Here is a 14574-nt window from a genome sequence, read left to right as displayed (position 1 = left end):
CAGAGAAGGTTCACGAGGTTGATTCCTGAGATGAAGGGGTAGTCTTATGAAGAATGGTTGAGCAGGTTCGGCCTATACTCGTTGGATTTAGAAGAATGAGAGGTGATCTTATTAAAAGGCAAGAGATTCTGAGGGGGCTTGACAGGGTAGATGCAGAGACGATGTTTCCCTTCATGGGGGAATCTTGAACTAGGGGGCATAGTTTCAGAATAAGGGGTCGCCCATTTAAAACAGAAATGAGGAGGAATTTCTTCTCTCAGAGGATTGTGAATCTTTGGATTTTAGAGAGAGGTGGAGGCTGGGTCATTGAATATATTTAAGGTGGAGATAAACAGATTTTTGAACGATAAGACAGTCAAGGGTTATGGGGAGCGGGCAGGAAAGTGGAGTTGAGGCCAAGATCAGATCAGCCATGATCTTCTTGAATAGCGGAGCAGGCTCGAGGAGCCAAATGGCCTACTTCTGCTCCTATTTCTTATGTTATGTAAATTAGTTCAAGTATATGTCCAATTACCTTTTGAAAGTTTCCTATGGAATCTACTCCCCCCCTTTCAGGTAGTGCATTCGTGATCATAATAGTTTCATTGTTCAATGTCTCAATTGCTTAAGTTCTTTTGCTAATTATTTCAAATCTATGACCTCTGGTTACCGGCCCACTTGTCAGAGGAAACAGCTTCTCCCTGCTGACTATCAAAACCCCCCCCATAATTTTGAATACCTGTTAGGTCACCCTTTAAATTGCTCTGCTCTAAGGAGAACAATCCCAGCTTCTCCAATCTCTCCATATAACTGAAGTCCCTCATCCCTGGTATCATCCTGGTAAACTTCCTCCGTACTCTCTCCAAGGCTTTGACATACTTCCTAAAGTGTGGTGCCTGGAATTGTACACAATACTCTAGCTGAGGCTTAACTGAGATTTGTAAAGTTTTAGCATGACTTCTTTGTTTTTGTATTCAATGCCCCTATTTATAAAGCCAAGTATCCCATACCCTTTCTTAACTGTCTTATCAACTTGCCCTACCACCTTCAAAGATTTGTGAATACACGAATCTTAGTTAGCCTTAAAAAAAAATATTGGAACGATACAGACTGTCTGCCACAGGGTAGTTTGATAATGACCTGTCTGATGCCCCACATGGTAGAATTCAGCTTTGTGTAGAAGAAAGGGAAGTTAAGAGTAATGTTTTACTGCCTGCCTATGATCATACCTGTGGTAGATAGCAGCGCCTGTTAGGACCATGGAGTAATCATTTGTCCATTTAGATGTGTAACCCCATCTTTCCTTTGTGTTGTCCCAGAAATGACTGCGAGCTGGGTATCCCACAATTCTTTCAGGGAAGCTTTGCCACACGGTGAAGGCAAAATCCACCTAAATAAAAACAAAGCCAAAGTCAACTTTATTACAAAATTAAGATTATACAACTTTCAAAATAAATGTGGATGAGGAAATGTCAAATGCAGGTGCAGGTGATTTACGAGGGCTGCAATGTTTGTCATTTTCAAGATGGAGTGAAAATATAAGCTTTGCAAGCATAATTGCAAACACAAATTATAGACAACAGCATCTCACACAGAACAAAGCATGGGACATTTATTTAGGTATTCAGGTTTTCTTGAGCTACAGTAGGGTTTATTTTTAACTGCCCCGACACAGTATCGAGTAGGTGTATATTAACTGAAGAATGAGAGGTGATCTCATTGAAACGCATAAAATTATTGGAAGGTTTGACAGGGTAGATACTGAGTGGATGTTTCCCCTGGCTGCAGAGTCTAGAATTAGGGGTCAGTCTCAGGATAAGGGGTCGGCTATTTAGGACTGAGATGAGGAAAAATCTCTTCACTCAAAGGATTGCGAATCTTTGGAATTCTTAACCCCAGAAGGCTGTGGATGTGCAGTCGTTGAGTGTATCCAAGACTGATTTTTGAGCACTAAGGGAATCAAGGAATATGGTGATAGGGCGGGAAAATGGAGTTGATGTAGCGGTTCAACCATGATCTAATTGAACGGCGGAGCAGGTTCGAGGGGCCATATGCCCTACTCCAGCTCCTAAGATTTAAGGTAAAAGTAAGGCTTCATAGAATGATGCGGGAGATCATTTTGTTTAGTGCTGTGCTAGATTAAAAACATTAAAAGTTTGAGGTTCCAATTAAAAATATATCCACAATCCATGTTCACAAAGGTGGAATACTTATGACAGTTTAAAAAGAACATGTAATTTGTGAAAATTAGTGATAATAAAAATTGAAATGCATTGTTTGCTCACTATGATACAATGTTCCCGATTGCTAACAACTCCTTCTCTTATAAACAATTTAAAACATCTTTCTGTACCAATTTCTGAAAGGGAAAGTATCTGTATATAAACCGCACAGACTACAAGGGTCCATTGGTTGATGTTGACATGAGCTGAGCTAACTGATTGCTGCTCGGGCGCGGCAGATGGTGTAAATTTGCGACAGCATCTTCAGTTAGGAAAGATAATATTGATCGGGGCTTCCATTCCTGACTGCTGTCCGGGGGCGCCTCCTAGAATGTGGACAATAGCCGAGAAGATCAAGCTTGGTTGTGATGCCCTCCACAGTCGATTAGCACTCGGTCATGCTCACCAACAAGGCTCATGTGAGAGAAGTTGGAATTAGTGCATTTTACTTCCTGGTTTGCTGTCTGTGAGAACTCTTCAATGTGATTGGCTGCTCAGCCTGCTTGATGACAGCACTGTTGCAGGACGCTGGAGATTTGCTTGATTTAGCACCAGATTCAAACCAAGGTCTGGACAGCTGAAATTCACGCCACAGACATCGCTAGATCTTTGTGGGCAGCTTTCTTCGAGGTCAGCGGCGAGCACTGTCGCTTTGCCAATGACGGCAAATACCGGGACAATATCCCTCCCATTGCTAAAACCTAACCAATTTACATGATGCCACTCAAATGAGTCACCTTCAAAGCGACCCTGCCAACAGACTTATTGTAATTAGCATAAGAAAAGAGGATTGTGGATGACGAACTCTCTTTTATTTTGTAATTATTACATAATAAAATGGTTGCTAGAATCCCAATAATTGATTACTGTAATTATAATGGCTGCCGCTGTTCCCTGCATTTTTCCTGCAGCTGTCGTGCTGCAAAAATCATGTCCGTTGTGCCCCGATGGGGACGAAATCCGCACCGTGATTCCGGGAGGAGTTCCTCGACCACAGGGAGAAGACGGTCGGAGGAGGACTCTAGCGACGACTTTCCCAGTGGCTGATAGCAGGGAGATTCCTCTGTAGTTGCCGTAGTCGGACTTGTTCCCTTTTTTTTTAAAAGATGGTCACAATCACTGCATCTCTAAGATCTCACGGCATACTCTCCTCCCTCCAGATGAGAGAGATGAGGTCATGTATTCGCGCCAGTAGTGCCTCTCCGCCATACTTAGTGCCTCAGCAGGGATTCCATCCGCTCCTGTAGCCTTGTTGTTTTTAAGCTGTCGTATGGCTTTTTCTACCTCGTGCAGTGTTGGGGTTTTACTGAGGTGGTGGCGGGTTGCATGCTGCGGGATGGAGTAGAGATCACTCGAGTCAAAGGCAGAGTCTCGATTGAGATCATCTTCGAAGTGCTCCCTCCAGCGGGCCCCGACTGCCTCGGTGTCCTTGATGAGTGTTTCCCCGTTCTTGGTCCCATTTACATCTCTTCTAGACTCATCTTTTGTTTCTTTTATTGTCCCATTACCATCTCCTTTTGCTTTGTACAATCATACCGTTTGTCATTTAATCACTCCTGCCTTCTACCCTATCACAGACCTTCTCTCCCATCCCCCTTTCACTGCTTCTGCACCTGCTTAAAAGTTGTTAGGATCTCTAACTTTTTCCAGTTCTAATGCAAAGTCATTGACCCGAAACCTGAACTCTGTTTCTCTCTACACAGATATCTGCTACGCATTTTCTTCTGTACATGGCCTTCTTTGACCTCACAAAAGCCTTTGATACTGTCAACCGTGAGGGATTATGGAGTGTCCTCCTCAGATTTGGCTGCCCTCAAAAATTTGTCACCATCCTCTGCCTGCTCCACGATGACATGCGAGCCATGATTCTGACTAACGGATCCACCACAGACCCAATCCACGTTCGGACTAGGGTCAAGCAAGGCTGTGTCATCGCACCAACACTCTTCTCGATCTTCCTTGCTGCAATGCTCCATTTCACCCTCGGCAAGCTCCCCGCTGAAGTGGAGTTAAATTACAGGACAAACGGGAATCTGTTCAACCTCCGTCGCCTCCAGGCCAGATCCAAGGTCGTCCCATCCTCCGTCACCGAACTACAGTACGCAGACGATGCCTGCGTCTGCGCACACTCGGAGGCCAAACTCCAAGCCATCGTCAACACCTTCACCGAGGCGTACGAGAGCATGCGCCTTACACTAAACATCCGTAAGACAAAGGTCCTCTACCAACCTGCTCCCGCCACACAGCACTGCCTCCTGATTATCAAAATCCACAACGAGGCCTTAGACAACGTGGGTTATTTTCCATACCTCGGGAGCCTACTGTCAATGAGGACAGACATCAATGACGAGGTCCAACACTGCCTTCATTGCTTCGGTCGCCTGAGGAAGAGAGTGTTTGAAGACCAGGACCTTAAACCCGGCACCAAGCTTATGGTCTACAGTGCAGTGGTGATACTCCTAAAGGGCTCAAAGACATGAAATATGTACAGTAGGCACCTCAAAACACTGGAGAAGTACCACCGACACTGCCGCTGCAAGATACTGCAAATCCATTGGCAGGATAGGCGCACCAACGTCAGTGTCCTCGCTCATGCCAATATCCCCAACATCGAAGCACTGACCACGCTCGATCAGCTCTGCTGGATGGGCCACCTCGTCCGCATGCCTGACACGAGACTCCCAAAACAAGCGCTCTACTCGGAGCTTCGACACGGCAAACGAGCCCAAGGTGGGCAGAGGAAACGCTTCAAGGACACTCTCCAAGCCTCCTTGAAATAATTGAACATCCCCATCGACACATGAGAATCCCTGGCCCAAGACCGCCCAAAGTGGAGGAAAAGCATCCGGGAAGGCGCTGAACATCTCGAGTCTCTTCGTCAAGAGCAAGCTGAAGCCGAGCGTCGACAGCGGAAGGAGTGCGTGGCAACCCAGACACCCCACCCACCTGTTCGTTCAACCACCATTTGCTCCACCTGTGACAGAGACCGTAGGTCCCACATTGGACTCTTCAGTCACCTGAGAACTCATTTCTAGTGTGGAAGCAAGTCATCCTCGACTCCAGAGGGACTGCCTATAATGATGACGTAGTTCCAGCATTTTGTGTTTTTATTTCAGATTTCCAGCATCCGCAGTATTTTGCTTTTGTGATCCTCTTGGTATTAGCTTTGATTTTAAAAGTTTTCAATCACGCAGAATTTGATTGGCATTCTGTACAGTGGCCTGTCTTATTGATATCACTGTACAGAATGGTTATCCACCCAGTAGAATGGAATTTGGCATAATTTTTGTTTCTATCTTTTTTAGCGGTAGCAATCCATTTTGCAAACCGTCACCTGCAGATTTGCAGTGAGCATAGAACACACCTAAGTTTCACAAAAGGAATGACGACTGCCAAGAAAACAAAGACAGAATAATAAAGAGCTCGCTGGATGAATTAATGAACAACTATAGTGCAGTAATGGCTCAAACAGACCACAAGGTCATATTTTTCCCCTGGTCAATAATTGGATTACAATTGGCCCTTAGTGCCCCTGATTCGGGATAGAAAAATACATCCAGGATTCCTGATAATTCCTATTCAGTGACCCCCTGATGAAAAATGTGCATGTAGATGCAGATGGGAACAGGACTGGGGCTCGAGTTATGCGAGCTTCCCATGATGAAAATCTTGCTGATGCTCACTGATTTAACAGCTTAAGTCTACACCTTAAGGAGAGGAGTGGAGAGAACTGAGATAAAACATAAGCACAACACTGGTGTCCATTTTTCCAGATATAAATGTTTTTTGATAATCCATGCACCCACTGCTTTCAGAGCATTAGAAAACATTTTGGGCTAGACATTCGATTGGTTAGCGCCACCCATTAGTGCGTGATGCTAAGCACCTCCTGCCCGAGCGCCCCGCTGTCAGTGTGTGAGTTGTGTGGTTGTAAATTACTCTCCAATATCTCAGCCAAGTGGTCATTAATCATGTGGTAGCCTCAAAAGTGAATGTCAACAGGTTTTTTGATGTTAGGAGACATCATAGACACGCTCAAACTTGCCCTCATCCGACATCCACAGTTCCAGACGCAACCAATGGATTGCAATCAGGAGTAAAACGTTGGATGATTTTCCCCTTTCCAACCAAGAGACATTGAGGATGAGGCCAATTGTAGCACTTGTAATGCAGCCTTGCTGAGACGCTAATTCTGCACACACCAGAGATCAAACCTGGAACTTTTGTAGTCTGTACAGCTCAGCTAACTCTCAGCCATCAGAAAGACAATTCAAATGTTTTTAAGAACTACATTTGCAAAGTATGTGGAAATACACAGTGGAAATCTGCTTAAACAAATTGGCCAATAAAAAATCTTTGTTTACCTGGGCTGTTCTACAAAGCTATCTCCCCTTCATTTGCACTCAAACGGACTATCCTGAGCTGCTGCGTCCCATTTGACGCGTCTCCTGCACCTCATGCCATTATATCACAGCTGGAGCAAACTGTTGCTGTGATTTAATCCCAGGGTTCAAAGTATGCATCAGAAGGAGGACCGAGGCAGGGGAGCGGGCCTTGGGGAAGCCTGGGGCAGGGAAATCGAAGGTGGGGGGTTGGGGGGTTCGTAGAGGGGAAACTAGAGGTGGGAGGAACTTTGATTCCACCAAGAGCTAATGGTAACTCAACGAAATTGTGCTAATAATTAATATTAATACTGGTAAATCTCAGATTCCCATCATAACAAGCAGTAATACAGGTACAATGTCAGAAATCCGGAATCCTCGGGACAGAGTCCGTGCCATTTTTTGTTTTTTGCCGGATTTCGGACCTCGCCGCCCACCGATCCTCCGCTCGCCAAAATGTCCGGTTTTCAGAATTCCGGATTTGGGACGTGCCACCTGTACAATAACTCTCTGATATTTCGAGGAGTTGCACATAAACTAAGTCCCGATATCCGACCTGTAAGTAGTAGTAATCCTATAACCCACTGATTTTACCCTGCACTGCACAAGATGCGGCCAGGCTCCCAGTCAATGTCACTTTTTACAGGCCCAATCTCTCCCCCTATCTCCTTGGACACTGGTTTGCACTACTGTTCCGTGTGAAGGTGACAACTTAGAACTGGGAACTCAGTCAGAGCCAATCTGTACTTGGACTTCACACATCAAAACCGGACGGCAGACTGACCTGAACCAAATTGAGAGGCTGCACAAAGAGCAGTGAGTTCTGTGTTTGAGGCAGCATTCACAGGGCACATTGTCCGAAACCCATCTCAGCACCAACATTTTTAAACCACTCCCCAAGCATGGACCCGATGAATTTTTCATAGAATCATTCTCCCCGTACCCCCATTCAGCACCCAGATTTTTTCAAATATATACCCCATTCCCTTTGAAATTAAGGTTTAGTCTGTACCTCAATCACCACATATGGTGAAGTATCCCACAGTCTAATATCATTATCGGCGGTCCCTCGAACCAGGATGATTTGCTTCCATGAGAGTTCACAGATGTTTCAATGAAGGACCCGATGTTCCAGTCCTGAACTCCAGTTGAGGGGGTGGAAGATGCCTGTGCGTGAATTTTTTTTAACGTGTGGTGACCGTTGCACATCAGCCACCACACGGACTTGACAGACTAAGCCTTTATCCAGTGGCAAGGATTAACCAGGACGACTGGAGACCTGCTCTGCTGCACGGACCTAATGCACATACTGTTATGTATGCATGTTAATGTATGTACTGTAACACTAGACCACTGAATGTACCTTCACCCTGTATACACTATACCTGTACCACCAGAGGGTGCTACTGGTGGAGACCCAAGGGTCACTTGTACACTGCAGGTAAGCAAGTATAAAAGGGAGTTCACCTCTTGGTGTCCTCACTCCAGGAGCTGCAATAAAGGACTAAGGTCACTACAGTTCAAGTACTATACCCTTACCTCGTGGAGTCGTTATTAGAGTGCTTACATATACTACAACTGGCGACGAGGTTACGAATTTCCACGCACAATGAGTCTAACCTAATCAACTTCCAACAATTCGCTGATGGGGAAGATTGGGATGCCTTTGTGGAAAGGCTAGAACATTTTTTCATCGCGAACGACCTGGCTGGGGACTCACTGGCCTTGCTGGCGAACAAGCGCAGAGCCATCCTACTCAGCAGTTGTGGGCCCAACGTCCACGGCCTTGACAGGGACCTGCTAGCCTCAGTGAAGACAACAACCAAGAACTATGCGGAGCTCGTAGCTTTAATGCAAGACCAACTCAAACCCAAAGAGAGCATCCTCACAGCCAGACACCGGTTCTACACCCACCGGCGGCCCGAAGGCCAAGAAATTGCTAAATATGCTGCAGATCTGAAAAGAGTGGCTGCACCGTGTGATTTTGGCGACCACCTCACCGAAGCACTAAGGGACATCTTCGTTATTGGAATCGGCCACGAGGGTCTCCTCCATAAGCTGCTCTCTGCGGACACTACAGTCACCCTGCAGAAGGCAATCAAAGTGAGCCAGGCATTCATGATTTCGGTCTGCGACTCCAAACGGATGATGACTCACACCCAGGACTCTAACCCGATGAGTACAGTGAACCAAATGTCGACTTTCAGAGGCAAGACTGCCGCCCCAAGTCCTGCAATCCTGAGGCCGCCACATGGGGCCAACTGGCTAGCCCCGTGCTGGCGCTGTGGAGGAAACCACAGACCCACCAGTGCCGATACAAAGATTATACCTGCAAAGGCTACAACACTAAAGGTCACCTTCAGCGAATGTGTAGAAGTAGTTTTACTCACTGAGTCGCTGAAGAGTTGGCCGATCACCCGGGCTTCAGTGCTGAAGATGACGAAGCTGCTCAGCCCCTGGAAGAGGAGTACGGAATATATACCTGCTCTACCGAGAGTTCCCCGTGGAAAATGGAAGTAGAAATCAACGGTGTTCCAGTCTCGATGGAGATCGACACAGGGACGAGCCAGTCATTGATGAATCAGACGGCCTTCGAGAAACTCTGGGACAATCCCGCCAAACGACCCAAAATGTCCCCAATCCAGGTAAAGCTGCTCACCTACACAAAAGGCACCATCCCAGTCGTTGGCAGTGTGGAGGACCAGGTGTCCCATGGCGGCGCGATGCACAAGCTTCCCTTGTGGATCGTTGCCGGTGATGGTCCAACGCTGCTGGGAAGATGATGGATGAAGCAAGTCCAAATCCGTCAGAGCGACGAAGGCCTCTGAGCCCCGGCGATCGATATCCTATGCGGCCCCAAACTTGGATCCATCGCAGCACCTGAAAATCCTACCGTCCGATTCAACTGCGCGGCGAAGACACGGACTGCACAACTCAATGGTGAGATGATCCAACCTGAACGATCAGACCTCACCTTCCGGGCTCCAATGGCAGGACTCCGAGGGAAGAAAATCGGCGCAGAAGGTAGATTCCCAGCGTCCGTGGCAGAACCTGGGGAGAGAAGGATCACCGCAGCCTACCTCGTGGAGAGAAAGAAGACGGCGCCTGCACCACAAGGCGAAGCACCTGGAATCAAGATGGCTGCGACCAGACCACGAGGGACAGTGTTGAGGGAGCAACATGTGTTACTGAGCGAAGCCCCCGTTCCTCAGTCTCCCATCATTCTCTCTGATGCCCATTCCCCAGTATTCCCTTCTTCTCCCAACTCTTAAGCCCCCTGATTTCAGGCCTCCCCAGATTTCAGAGCCCTCAGGAGTTCAGAAACTCCTCGAATGCCGAAATTTCTGCGCCTCCTGATTCCTGGCCCTCCAGCTCTGCGCAGTCGCGACTCTCTGTGGCAGTGGTGGGGTGATGTCACCAAGCCCGAGGCTTTAACAGCAGCAGCCAATGACATTACAGAGCCAGTGGGGCGTACTGCGGCGGGAAATTTAAATGGCTGATCTCTCGGGCTGCTGGAGGCACAGCTCGGGAGAGGTACCCCCCAATTCCGGGAGCGTTGGGAACCCTAAACCATACTACATTGAAGTTCAGTTACTGATAACATAGGCAGCCCCTGAAATGCAAGAGCCTGAAAATAATCCACCAAATAGAGCTGAACCTTAAAATAGCTGCCAGCCACTGCTCTTCAGTTATGGGCTTCAAAGTGACCTGGCCCTCACCTCTGCTTGTGCTTCAATTGCCACATCCTGTTCTTCCTCCATTTGGCTCTCAAAGTCTGGATATCATAACCATAGAAGTTCACACCACAGAAGGAAACCATATCTGTTCTAGCTCTTTTTGCCAGAGTGATCCAAAAACTAATCCCATAGCCTAAGCTTTATCCCTAAAGTACTGTATTTTTTTCTGCTTCAAATATTTATCCACTTTTCCCTAAAAAGATGCAATGAGCTCTGCCTCGACTGCTCTCTGTGACAAAGCATGCTCCAACAACTATGCATGAAAAGTTTCTCCTAATCTCACTCAAAGAGATCTAAGAAAATTCTTTGTGCAGGTGTCATTTATCAGATACAGTATCAGTTTAACTGGGCTTTCACTGCAAGAGTGATGCAGGAATCAAAATAAACTGACAATGAATTGTTCCAAATTTGCTATCAAAACTAAAACAAACATGATCATCCATGTAAGCTCTGCCCATAACTTATGAATAGCAGAGTCCACTCCTTGTGTTCTCAGGAGGATTAATATTAACCACACTTGGATGGATGCAACATCATGACTGCCTGCTTGAATGATGCCACAAGTCTGATTTTGAGCCAACATATTTACAAACCATTCACTCGTCTCCCTATTAATTTATCATTCCTCAACACAACTTTACTGAACGAGATTTGTTAAGTATACTACATTTGATGACAACATTGCTCATTTATTGCACTGGCACATGTTTATCTTGCAATGCACAAGGTATCGTAGTTGTGTGGGATAGGCTGGATGGACCAGAGGGTCTTTTTCTATGTCATGGTTCGTATGTACCTCGGCAACAAATGACAGCAGATAATTGTGAATATCACAACTGAGCCCAATCCTGACCTCATTCAATATCTGCACAAGTGCTTTCCAGCACAGGACACACGATCAGGAACAGGAATCCTAGCTGATTTATTCTCTCGCTAGCCCAGGTGAACTGGAGTGCCCCTATCTGCACTCTGGCTGAGATTCACTAACTTGGTACAGACAGGGATCAAACCTAAGACCTTCTTGACCTGCAAGACTTTCCAAACTGGACTGCATTTACAGACTGAATAATGGGGAAGCTGGTGTACAGTGTACATTACATATTCTTACCTCAGTGGTAGAAAGAACAGTGTCTTCATCAAGGCTAAGGACTGCATGAGTATTGATGGCATCATAGGGAAGAAAGCGGCTGCTCATAACCTATACATATACAGAACAAAAGTACGTAACTAGGTTTGTATCTTCAAGGATGGTAAACATGAGACAAGTGTAGTCTTATGACAAGGCCTGATAAATAAATTGAAATTTATCACAGACATTGGCTGAAACTACACGGACACATTCTGACAACGATAGTTCTAATTTAAACACAGCTGTGTGTTCTTCCCCTATCTCTTCACACGAATTGCAGAGACAGATTACAAATCATTGCCAAATTATTCTAAACAAGAAGTAACATGCAACATCATTTTAATTAGTCTAAAAATGAATGTTTACTATATTTACCAATCATAGGAAATTGCACATAGGAGTGTTGAAAGGCTTTTAATGTTTTCCTTTGCTCACACTCTCCATAGAGGAAGCTATTTGATTCTACAAATTACTGCCTTTGAATTACAATTGCTGTGTCCCACAGCTCGTGGTTTTGGGAACCTTTAAATGCTTGGCTTCCCCCCCCGCCCACCACCAAATTTTAAAATGTATATATTAAATTTACAAGCAAACATTCTTTTAAACTTAATTCTCCATAAAGTACAGGACACCTGGTGCCATGTGTACTGGGTTGATAATAAAGTTTAGTCTTGGCAAAATCAAGTCCAAGTTGAGGCACAAGAGAGCCAATAGATTTGGATTTCTACTCTACCAGATATGTTCTGATATGCAAACTGGGAAATGGTTATTTTTGATACTTCACATTTTTAAAAAAGGTGCAGAGAATTTTCAAACAACCACTTTTAAAAAAAAAAAAAGTCTAGCCAGAAAGGTCAGTAAGCGAGGAATTAATGGTGTAATTTTTTCCAATTTTCCTCATTCCTAAAGAAACTGATTCTTATAGGAGGAGTATGGTTATCAGGACATCAGCAACACTCTGGTGTGCCACCCAGTGACTGATCTTCTGACCTTGTGCAAACTTAGATGGAGAGTGTAAATGGGCTATTTGACTGTGGACATCACAAACAAGTCCAGTTCGATTCTCACCTAACATCCACATAAAGGGCTCAAGTTTGGTCCACCCCTTTTTTAGGCACACTCACCAGAGATGCGCCAACTTTGAGGTCTGAAAACAACACCTAAAAAAATCTCCCCCGATTCTGGCCGCTGTGTTGCATCTCCTGGGGCTTGGCGCGGCGTGGCCAGTCAATTGCCGGGGGGGGGGGGCGGAGCTAGGGCCCTGCGCAAAAAAGTGCCGGCAGCTGTCCGCATGCGCATTAGAGCGTCGCGCATGCGCAGTAGCTCCTGCCGATGATGATGATGATGATGATGATGATGATGCATGCTGCAGCATGGGACCCGATGTGACCCGCCCCTAGTCCGGGCCGAGTGGCCTGCCGCACAGGCCGGCCCGCTGCCTTCCTGGGCTAAGGCGACAACAAACAGGTTGGTGGGGAGAGAGGGCGAGGAGAGAGGTTTGATCAGGGTGGTGGTGGGGGGAGGGAAGAGGTTTGATCGGGGGAGGGGGGAGAGAGAAGGGTTTTGATCGGGGGGAGGGGTTTTGATCGGGGGTGGGGGGTGGGGGGGGGAAAAGAGAGAGAGAGGAGAAGAGTTTTTATCGGGGGGGGGGGGGGAGGGGAAGAGTTTTGATATCCGGGGGGGGAAAGAGTTTTGATCCCGGGGGGGGGGGGCGGGTGGGCGTGATAACTGTGTAGCCAGTAATTTAATGAGCTTACTCAAGACTTTCTTTAACCCTGTTGATGAAAATACTTTCCTATGAGCAGGAGGTACTTCTATTTTTTATTTGGATATTTTGAAAAAATTATGTAAATATGTTTTTGTCTCTTTACTTCTTTTATTTTTGTAGTTTAAGCTTCCATGAATGCTTCTGTTGTATAGTAAATTAACTTTGCGAAGTTTGTCATATGATGTCCTGTATAACTGTTTGATCCTATTCATTGTTTAGTCGTCATTAAGTTCTGCTGGCCTCCGATGTACCTACCGGCGCTGATTTCTTAACTCTCCGCAAGTGTTTTCTGTGCGGCCACAAATGCTGGCCTAAGTTAGTTTGGAGTAACTATTAGCTGTCCTCATTTTCCAATTCCCTGAGGGACACTGAAGCAACTCAATTGCTGGCTATGCTGAGATCCGTTAACTCAACTCAGTGATATTCTAGGGTTTATAATACAATACCTTTCGTCTACTAGGCCGAACTCTATTCTAATTATTGTCAAGGTATCATTCAACAAAGATTCCTTTAATGAAAAGAAGTTTCACTTAATATGGTACTGTAATAAAAATACACCTGTAAGAATTTTTTTAATTTAAGGCTCAAGACTGCAAATTGATGCACATTTATGTATATTTATGTATGTATGAATGAAGGACAAAAAAATCTCATTCACCCACCCCATTCCTAGCAGTATTTCACTTTGGAGAAAGCATGTTCTGTATATTTCAGGACAAGTGGGACTTGTGTTCATTTGGTTTCTTTTTAGAGAGCACAGAGACATCATTTTTAAAAATGCACTCATTAGTCAAAAAGATGCTTTGTACAACAACAAGCATTTAAATAGTGCCTTTAATGTAGTAAAACATCCCAGAATGCTTCACAGGAGCAATCACACAAAATTTTACATCAAGCCACATAGTGAGATACAAGGATAGGTGACCGAAAGCTTGGTTAAGAGATAGGTGTTAAGAAGTGTCTTAAAGGAGGAGAGATTTAGGGAGGAATTCCAGAGCTTACGGCCTGGACAGCTAACACCAATGGTGGGGTAAAGAAAACTGGGGATGCGCAAGAGGCCAGAATTGGAGGAGCACAGAAATATCGGAGGGTTGTGGGGTTGGAAGAGGTTACAGAGATAGGGAGGGGCGAGGCCATGGAGGCATTTGAAAACAAGGCTGAGAATTTTAAAATCAAGGTGTTCCTGGACTAGGAATCAATGTAGATCAGTATGCACAGGAGTGATGGGTGAACGGGACTTGCTGTGAGATAGGATACGGGAGTTTTGGATGCGCTAAAGTTTACGGAGGGCGCAAGGTGGGAAGCCAGCCAAGAGTGCGTTGGAATAGTTGAGTCTAGAGGCAACAAAGACATGGAT

The 14574-nt window shown here is 45.7% G+C and overlaps 1 protein-coding gene across 1 annotated transcript in view; it reads right to left on the bottom strand.

The window, feature by feature from the left end:
• LOC139273647 (exostosin-1-like) overlaps positions 1-14574 on the bottom strand; it is a 246591-nt gene that overhangs the window by 16627 nt on the left and 215390 nt on the right. The window contains exons 8-9 of the mRNA XM_070890668.1: positions 11429-11518; positions 1209-1369 (exon numbers count right to left, since the gene is read on the bottom strand). Coding sequence (XP_070746769.1) covers positions 1209-1369; positions 11429-11518 — 251 coding nt within the window. The remainder of the gene's footprint in view (positions 1-1208; positions 1370-11428; positions 11519-14574) is intronic.

This window comes from Pristiophorus japonicus, chromosome 1 (genome assembly GCF_044704955.1).
Source record: "Pristiophorus japonicus isolate sPriJap1 chromosome 1, sPriJap1.hap1, whole genome shotgun sequence".
In the NCBI taxonomy this organism is placed as follows: domain Eukaryota; kingdom Metazoa; phylum Chordata; class Chondrichthyes; family Pristiophoridae; genus Pristiophorus; species Pristiophorus japonicus.
This window is presented reverse-complemented; position numbering and strand designations above follow the sequence as displayed.